We start from the raw sequence: 9920 nt of genomic DNA, 5'->3' as shown, positions 1-9920 counted from the left end.
TTAAACAGATATATATTTTATAACTTTATCATAGCTCGCATATTGTTTTATCTTTTATTTTGTCTTATAGGACCTAAATATACTAAAGCTAATAAATATTAAATATTAAGTAGATTTAATGTGATTTTACTTTTTAGTAATACTAGCTTGTATTAAAATTGTTTAATAGATTATAAATATTACAATTATTATTATAAAATATAAAACTATTAAACTCATTTTAACTTTTAAAACTATTCAACGATACGTCAAATTGTTAAACATATTTAAATTGTATATCATAGCTGATGAACGATGATGTACAAAAATAAGTATCAGTATTAAAATTATTAATAGAAATCAAGTTTACCTTATTTGGCAACCACCTCTTTAGAACCCATCAGTGTGTGATATTTTTAAATTTTTATCATTTCGATCTGATCAAAATAAATTATCTGTAAACATACTTCTAACAGCCGTGTAAACTTGTCCTAATTTCAATATATCTTCTTATAATTTGATAAATAGATAATACTAGCTGCATTTGCCTTATTTTGCCAAGTCGTCTTTTTTGTAGACAAAAATGTTATCAGTCGTAATTTATTTTTTTTTTAGTTTATTTGGAATAAACGTTTATTAATTTTTAAGTTGATATGTATATTTTATTTAAATTAGTTAAATTCTAAAATAATATTTGACCGCTAATTTATTCATTTGTGTACTTTAACCATTTGATTAATTTCGTATTTGACGAATTAAACCATAGTATAAATATTTATTTATAATTTAAATAAATATTATAATATAATATATAAATTAAGTTATTAATTTCACAAGTACCTAGTCACTTTCTGTTATTTAATATACCACTGTGTTCTAATAAAGTTATACTAGTATAAAAACTTTTGTCTAAAATTTTTCCGTAATGCAGCTGATGTTTTTCATTTAATAATAATAAAGGATATAAATGGTGTGATAAAAAGTTCAACAACAATTAGTATAGAAACGTTTATTTCGAAACGATTAACGCGCTAATAAATACATTTTTTTTATTTCAAAAATTGAACTGTTATTTTATCCCCGTGTAAAACGACGCAAAAATCGTCTCGATATGTACAAAAAGAAAAAACACATAGGTTTTCTTCAGTATAAATGAACATAAAGCGTGATTGTAATTTTGATTTTGTATGCTTGTGGGAGGTGATGACTTAGAAGCATTTACGGTGGACAATGCCTGGGCCGGATTCGTCGTATTCTTGTTTGGAGATCCACATCTGTTGGAAGGTGGACAGAGAAGCCAAGATGGAACCACCGATCCATACGGAGTATTTACGTTCTGGTGGGGCAATGATCTTGATCTTGATTGTGCTTGGGGCCAAAGCGGTGATTTCCTTTTGCATTCTGTCGGCGATACCTGGGTACATGGTGGTACCTCCGGAAAGTACAGTGTTGGCGTACAAGTCCTTCCTGATGTCAACATCGCACTTCATGATGGAGTTGTATACGGTTTCGTGGATACCGCAAGATTCCATTCCCAAGAATGAAGGTTGGAACAAGGCTTCTGGGCAACGGAAACGTTCGTTTCCGATGGTGATGACTTGTCCGTCAGGTAATTCGTAGGATTTCTCCAATGAGGTGGAAGCGGCGGCGGTGGCCATTTCCTGTTCGAAGTCCAAAGCGACATAGCACAATTTTTCCTTAATATCACGGACGATTTCTCGTTCAGCTGTAATCATAAAAGTTCGTTAGATGTAAGTAGAGGTTTTAACCCACGTGAGAACGAGTGGCGATAAAATACATACCGGTGGTGGTGAAGCTGTAACCTCTCTCGGTTAAGATCTTCATCAAGTAGTCGGTCAAGTCACGACCAGCCAAGTCCAAACGGAGGATGGCATGGGGCAATGCATAACCTTCGTAGATTGGTACTGTGTGGGAGACACCGTCACCAGAGTCCAAAACGATACCGGTGGTACGACCGGAAGCGTACAAGGAGAGTACGGCTTGGATGGCAACATACATGGCGGGTGTGTTGAAGGTTTCAAACATGATTTGGGTCATCTTTTCACGGTTAGCCTTTGGGTTCAATGGGGCTTCGGTCAACAAGATTGGGTGCTCTTCTGGGGCAACACGCAATTCGTTGTAGAAAGTGTGATGCCAGATTTTCTCCATATCATCCCAGTTGGTGATGATTCCGTGTTCAATGGGGTATTTCAAAGTGAGGATACCACGTTTGCTTTGGGCTTCATCGCCTACGTAGCTGTCTTTTTGTCCCATACCGACCATGACTCCCTATTAAAAAACATGAGTCCATACGTCAGAATACGAAACATACGGCCCGAGTAAAAAAAAAATAATAATAACGGCGAGCCGTTCGTCTCCAAGAGCATAATAATAAATAAAATAAAATAATATTCGCTACGGAATTCATGAAAAAAAATTTCTCTTGACAAGGGTCGGCACTTCATAATGACATCGTAAAAAAATAATATTTATAATTAAATATCGTTTATAAGCCGGAAAAAACTACGTAATTTCGGAAATTGTATTTTAATAAAATCGACGTTACCAATCTATGATATTATAATAACGTAGATTATATACTATGCTCCCTTCCCCTCCGCATCAAGTATGCGTGATAATATATTACAAGTTTAATTAATGTTATTGTCAAGACCCTAATAACTGTATATTTATTAAATTTTCTGGCGTCTACTAAAACTGTTAATAATAATATTATGAGAACATTGATATTGAAATTTCGTGTGATTAATTATTTCGTTTAACGCGTGTAAATTAATCATTGAGTTATATTTATAATTTCCGAACGAAAACAATTTTGATTAATTGAAACTTGGCGCGTTGTAGGTGAATAGATTTTACGACGAAATGCATAGTGTGAATTAATAATATCCGGGATATTCGGATAAAGCTAAGTTTATAACGCGTGATCAATATTGCACTGTGCACTGGACCAGCTGAGGAGTATCGTTTATTTTTGTAACGCTCCAGACCCCCTCCAAGTATTTCCAGACGCGCTGCATAAGTGTTGTCTATTTTTATTAGACGGTGATGAGGACGAGGTGGTGGGTGGAAGGATTTGTTTGAAATCCGATGTATATAAAACGATAGTATAATTAAATCCTTTGGCTCCCGCGCAGTGTTGGCTGCAGCTGGCGACATACGGCGTGTTTATTTTTACCCCGACAGACGGGTTGGCGAAGGGCCTACGGACGAGTTTGAAAGGCGGGGCACTGCTGTCCTATTTTCAGGACGCTACCTTTTATGGTCACGAATTCTGGGAGGGCCTTATGGTAGTATTTAACAGTTGTGTTCTGTTTGTGTTTATATTACGAAATTCGTTCAAAAAGATGGAAAGTGCAATTGCATATTTTTTCAGACGAATTTTTTAAAATCTCCCGAAATAATATTATGGTATAAATGCATTTAAATGCGTTCTTATACTAACTTGATGACGGGGTCTGCCGACGATGGAAGGGAAGACGGCACGGGGTGCGTCATCTCCGGCGAAACCGGCCTTGCACATACCGGAGCCATTGTCGACTACCAAAGCTGCTACATCATCGTCACACATTTTGCTGGTTTAGGTTTTTGAACCTGAAAAAAAAATACATAAAAATGATAAACTTACGATCATGATCGAGGCGACGAAACCGATAATACTTTATCGGTACGGGATTCACACAGAATACAAAAAGTTTCAATTTAATTTATTATTATGATTTTTTTTGTAATATAAAAAAAAAATAAATCGAACGACCCGTTAAAAACTGTCGTGGTAATTTAATAAAAAAAAAATATATATATACCGAAACGCTCCGTTTGTACGGAAATAAATAAACAAATTAAAAAAATGTGAAAGTAAAAAAACTTTGAAAAAATAAAAATTTTTTGATTTTAAAAAACCAAGAGTAGAAAATTTGAGAAAAAAGTTTGTTTCTTATTTTAAAGTCTTTTTTTTTTTTTTTTTGAAAAAAGAGAACATTCAAAGTCCACTCCCGAGTAGAATAATATTATGATATTATGAAAAAACTGCAAACGGACTTTGCGTGATCGTATACTTTCGCGTTTTTTATTATTTTTTTTCTCTCTTATTGTCGATCACACGACGAAATCTTCGAATAATCGTAATTGCGATTCTTGTGTGCGGCTGCTAATGCGATGTAAAAACTCTACGTTAACTACTCACCGGTTTACGACGAAGGAAATCTGTACGACTGCGGCGGGTCTGCGGCTAGTGTGTGGCTGCTGATCCGCTGTGGATGTGCTAATGAACGTTCTGCTGGTCGGCACCGGCGGTTTTATAAACGGGCCCGATCCAAAAATACCCACAGCCGCCGCCCATACATGGCTATGCGACGGGGGGCACAAAACACTATTTTCGGGGCGCCGCCGGTGTGGTCGCCGCCGCCGCAGCCACGGCTCGGTGGCCCTGCGCGCGGCCGGCCCGCCATATATGGTTCGGGCCGGCGACCCTCCGTCGCGTCGTTGTCGCGCGCTCGCTGCCGAATCCGTCGAGTCGTGCTCGCCGCCGGTCGCGGGCCGCGGCGGGGGGACCGGCGGGGCGGCTCGAAATTGTCCAAAATCCGAAATTCTCGTCGACCGCCGGCCGAATTTTTTCGTTTACGTCTATTTTTACGCACTGCCCGACTTTCGATACTCCGAGTACCACCTGCATAATAATAATATTATGTCTATATTATACACTCGATCGTATGATGCATATAGCACATAATGTTATTATATTATTATTATTATTATTATTATTATTTCTATCGTCTATCGTGTTACTTATTATATACATATAGGTAATAATATCATCGTTAAAATTATTTTTGTGACCATCGCCGTCATAGTGTACGTCTTATGCGTAATAGCATAAACAGGTGCTCGATATAATATTATGCATTATTTTTACTCGATTGTGTATGCGTGCATTTCGTGTTTATAGATTTGGGTCTCGGGAGGTCGTATAATTTGCACGCATTACGATTTCGAAACAAAACACATCGAAATCGTTTTAAATTCTAAATTAACCTCGTTGTGAGTGCAAAAATTGTATCCGAAAATTCAGAGAAATTTTGTAAGCGCAAAATTTCATTCGAAAATAACTATGTGAAAATTATTTATTGTAACCCAATACAACGAAACATATTATATGTAATTTTCGATGACCCATTTAATATATTATATTTATTTTATCGCCAAAATATTAATAAACGTGCTTTTAAACACAAAATATTGACAACTTGAAACAGTAACGTACCTACCAACGTTATACGCCCGAAAATTACGTATCGAGTAAAAAATTATAGATATCTCCGTTTTTTGAAAAAATAATTGACAACAATTGAACGATTTATCTACAATTTTTTATTTTAGGTTTAAAGTTGTTATTATATTTGTATGTAAAAGTTCCACATAATTCAAAAAATACGTTCTGTATTTAAATATATAAATATATTGTATAATTTGTTTTATTAAAATTAAATTAATATTTATTAGTCATCTATGACATAATTAAGCACACACATATATATTATACGTTTTATTACAATTAATATAACTTTATTATGCAATAATATGCAAGCTGCATTTATATCAGCAAAATATATTTTTCAAAAATCAATATTATTAGAATTTCGTTGTATAGTTGATTTGAACTAACTTTTAGAGGGTTTCTTGTTGTTTAAAATCGTATTAAATTTGTTAACTATATACTTGCAATCAATTATTTGTTAGCACATATTATAAAACCATTATGAAAATAAATAGGTCATATTTAAATTAAAAATATCTTAATATATACTTTATTGATAAAATACCATTGTATATAGAGAGGAAACGGGTAATCGTTTATTAGTATCTTTTCTGAATGCTAAAGAATCTAGAGAAATTGTATTTTATTATTGCATTCAAACTATCAAAGTTCAATTAATATAGTAGCTATATTTATTATAAACGTACAAATAGAAAATTTTACATTATTGTTGTATTTAGGAAACTGATTAAATTATAGTATGGTCTGCAGATTTATATAAATGTATTTTTCATTAAATTATGTAGTAAACAAATAAAGTTCTTCGATATAATAATGATAAAACTTGATAAATAAAAATTTGACGTCAACAACATCAATATATAATATCATAATAAGTAATCTATTAAAAACTTAGCAATTTTCGGAGTAAGAATAATTATAAATTACGAATAATTTATAGAAATTAAAAAGTTTTAAACATTAACAAATATTATAATTTATAATCATTAAATACCTGGTTAATATACAAAAACATTATCTTTAAGTAAAAAAAAAAATAGTTTTAAAGGAAGATAGTAATTTTATTGGTTGAATAATACAATTTGCAATCGATTTAAATATTTAAATAGTGTAATCAACGTGAATTAAAAAATGTATTAATAACTTATAAATCCATCTTAAGTGTGCCTAATATTAAATAATTATAACTATTGAATGTGTTCTGTTTGTTTATGAAACACAATAAGAGTTTCAATAATGCTTATCGCATTGTTTAATGGAAATTAAATATTTTTAGCGATCTTAAAAATATAAAAATAATTCTTAATATAGTACAAGTATCTAGTAATAGTAGTTACTAATAACAATTATATCTAACATACTCCTTGATTTAAAAATATTATCATACTTAAATGAATTATAAGTGACTATCTCTTTTGTATTTGTATATTATTGTTCTAGTAGAATGTACCTATATATGTATTTGTATACAGCACCTACGTTGTACGTATACATAAGCGTCAACTTGTTACTATAAAGGCACTGGTCCAAATTCTATACAGAGGTTTATTTTTCGATTGACCATTAGTACAATGAGACTTGAAAGTGAAAGTTTAAAGTGTAATTAGCATAGTTTCAAATATAGAACAAATTTGAAGAGTATACAATTTTGTATTTTTTTAAAAATTTTATCATTCACGAGTATTTTTGTATTTTAACCTTTTAGTGAAATGTATGTGATTATTAACATATTATTTTATTTTTTTATATTTTATCATTATTTGTAATTCCTGTTACCAAAACTATTTCACTTTACATGATTTCCTTCTGCAAAGACATATTATACAATATAGGACATAAATTCAATTATTTCCATAGTAATATTGCTGTCATAAAAAAAAAAAAGTTAACCAACGGGGTAAAGAACCAATATTTTATACTATAAACAATATTTTTGAATCTGTGACGAAGTATTTTCGCTCATTACTATAAAAGTCTAGTAAATTACGACTGTTGCAATACACAACAGAACTATTTAAGACTTTGGGACACGTTGTCGTAGTGGGGGAGTGCTACACGTGGGACTATGCCAAAAACCATTTTGATCCATTTTATTATTACTAACTATTCGGTCAGTTTACTTTTTCAGTTATGGCGTGATCCAGCAAATCCGTTACAGTATTCGTCTATTTTTTTTTTCTAACCACATTAGAACATGTCCGATCCAACCTATTAAACACTTCTCGAGTTTAAGTGCTTTCGAGTTGAACCTACAAACAACGATTTTGTTCTTCTTTGATGTGTCTTGAAAAGGTTTTATTTTACAAATTATACATTAATTGCAGGACAAAACGGTTTGAGAAAAACTCAACTGGTGTTTATACTTAATATATAGGTATATAAAATAATCTGACTTTTCAGTTTGATTGAAATAATATATTGTTTAATTGAATTATTCAGGTTAAAAAAAATTAACATTATTAAACTTATCTACTTTAATATTTAAATATCTAGTCAAGTCGTTAATATTCTTTAATTTAGTAAATCGTAATCGTATGTCGTAAATTATTACAAGATTAAAATTGTTGTCGTAAAAATAAACTATACCATCTCTGTAATATTTTTCTCTTTCATCAAATATACCATTAAAGAATCATAGAATATTGTTTTAACATTTTCTCTTAATGATATAACTACTACATTCGATAAAGAGAATCAATACGTTTATCATGTTAACCGTGAAATATATAATATAATACATTACTCATTTAAGTCACATATTTAATTAAATTATAATTCTTTAATTTTACAATTTCTATAAGTGTACACAGGAGATAAAAATATATTAATATGTTCCCTATTCTTATAAACTAAGAGTCACGTACTTGCGTGAAACAGGTGGTATTTACATACGCTATTATTTGCGCAGCCCCCCACTTAATCAGAATTTCATCAAACACAATATTGTAATAATAATTAACTACTCTAAAATTTGTTTGAAGTGTAAATCATTATTTTTACGCCGTGCTCTCGTCAAAAACTAACATTTTAGAATACATATATAAAATATTGGATAATACACTGGTAAGCACTTTATTCTTTGAGAATTTTAATTTATACCATCAATCATAAAACTAAAATTGAATTAACACAAATTAGTGAGTGTTAAATTTAAAATAAATTATACTTTTTTACTAATAATTTAATCAACTTAACCAGGTGCAACTTGATAAATAATATATGAATTATAAATTAGCGTATTCGTTCTTTAAAGGGCACTAATACGATTACATATTAAAATTAGATCATTTAAGAACATTTTCATTTGGTTAATAATATCACTATTATGGTTATCGACCAAATTATAACATACAAACATAATATATCTTTCATGAACAATATACATTAAACATTTTATACCATATAGGTAATTAAATTAGGATATATTTTTGAAATTTTTTAGAAAAAAATGTTTAAACAGAGCTATTTTTTTAATATCTTTTAGGAACATTTCAAGTTTTTTTAGCCATTATACTGCAATTCATACTTAAATTTAAGTTCTTTCATTCAATATACTGTAATAATTTATAAGATTTTAAACAGTTTAATTTAAAATAAATTTATTTGTAATTAAGTATAATATACTTTTTACAAATCTATATTGGCTATTACTTACGTATTATAATTATAACTGTAAAAATACAATTATATTTAATGTATATTCATTAACTAAATTGATATAATTAAAATGTTGTTTAATAATATTTTCCTACTAAAAGTTCAATTGAGAGGTTTTAATTAAATTTAACTTTGTTAAACTTACCAGAAACGAGTAGATTAAATATATATTTAAATTGAATAAAACTAATATTTTTACACTTTTTATATACCACCTAATTATACTGTTTTACTAAATATAATTGCGCTCAATATTATTCTTAACTTCAGTATAAAGTATAGAAAAAATACGATTTGTAGTAGTATAGTACGATTTGTATAGTTACCTTACCAATAAATATAGTGTAAAAGTAATAGAATTATAAATACTCGTAGATTCTTTTTTCAAATTATATGAAAGAATTTTTTTATTTTTCGTACATTAAAACCATAAAAATTTACTTCATAAATGAGTGTCTTGTGTTTAAAAATTAATTATTGTATTTATATCAGTATAATATTAAAAACTATTTTTAGTTTTTTCCTTTAATGGTGATTTCCATGTTCCATAAAAATCTTGAAGATAAGCACACATATTACATAATATACAATACAATACAATTGTATAATAATACCAAATTTAAAAAATATAATATACCTTAAAAAAAAAAATGTAAATAAATCATTTAGAAACCACTATACAATTACAAAATTCATAGGTATTTACGAACTTTTAAGAAAAAAATGTTCAAATATTTTTAATAGATAATTTACTTTATTGCCTTATTTTTTGTAAACTAAGTACTATTGCTATTAATTATTGAAGTATAATATTTTACAATAAAACTAGGTAGGTAACAACATTATCAATATTTTTTTTTATATAATATGGTGAAAAAACATATTATATAATATGCATTTAATATTTATTCCTATCTCAATACATCATAATATTAATATTATAAGCGCATGAATAAATAAATTATTACAATACATCTATTTTCTT

General features: G+C 29.6%; 1 protein-coding gene across 1 annotated transcript; it reads right to left on the bottom strand.

The window, feature by feature from the left end:
• Positions 1-1089: 1089 nt before the first annotated feature.
• Positions 1090-4293, bottom strand: LOC112592945 (actin, muscle). The gene is made up of 4 exons (XM_025337117.1): positions 4187-4293; positions 3446-3594; positions 1782-2268; positions 1090-1705 (listed from the first exon to the last, which is right to left on the bottom strand). The coding sequence occupies exons 2-4, from the start codon at positions 3569-3571 to the stop codon at positions 1188-1190; spliced, it is 1131 nt and encodes a 376-aa protein (XP_025192902.1). The 5' UTR covers positions 3572-3594; positions 4187-4293; the 3' UTR covers positions 1090-1187.
• Between the last annotated feature and the right edge of the window lie 5627 nt (positions 4294-9920).

The sequence above is a fragment of the Melanaphis sacchari genome, unplaced genomic scaffold, assembly GCF_002803265.2.
Source record: "Melanaphis sacchari strain LSU unplaced genomic scaffold, SCAv2.0 Contig19_pilon_pilon, whole genome shotgun sequence".
NCBI classification, from domain to species: Eukaryota; Metazoa; Arthropoda; class Insecta; order Hemiptera; family Aphididae; genus Melanaphis; species Melanaphis sacchari.
This window is presented reverse-complemented; position numbering and strand designations above follow the sequence as displayed.

Excerpts from the sequence above, each read along its gene's own strand:
- LOC112592945 (XM_025337117.1), bottom strand. The coding sequence starts at position 3,571 with ATGTGTGACGATGATGTAGCAGCTTTGGTAGTCGACAATGGCTCCGGT. Across the intron at positions 2,269-3,445 it reads TCGGCAGACCCCGTCATCAA|GGAGTCATGGTCGGTATGGG; the intron begins GTTAGTATAAGA and ends GTTTTTTAATAG. Across the intron at positions 1,706-1,781 it reads TTACAGCTTCACCACCACCG|CTGAACGAGAAATCGTCCGT; the intron begins GTATGTATTTTA and ends TTATGATTACAG.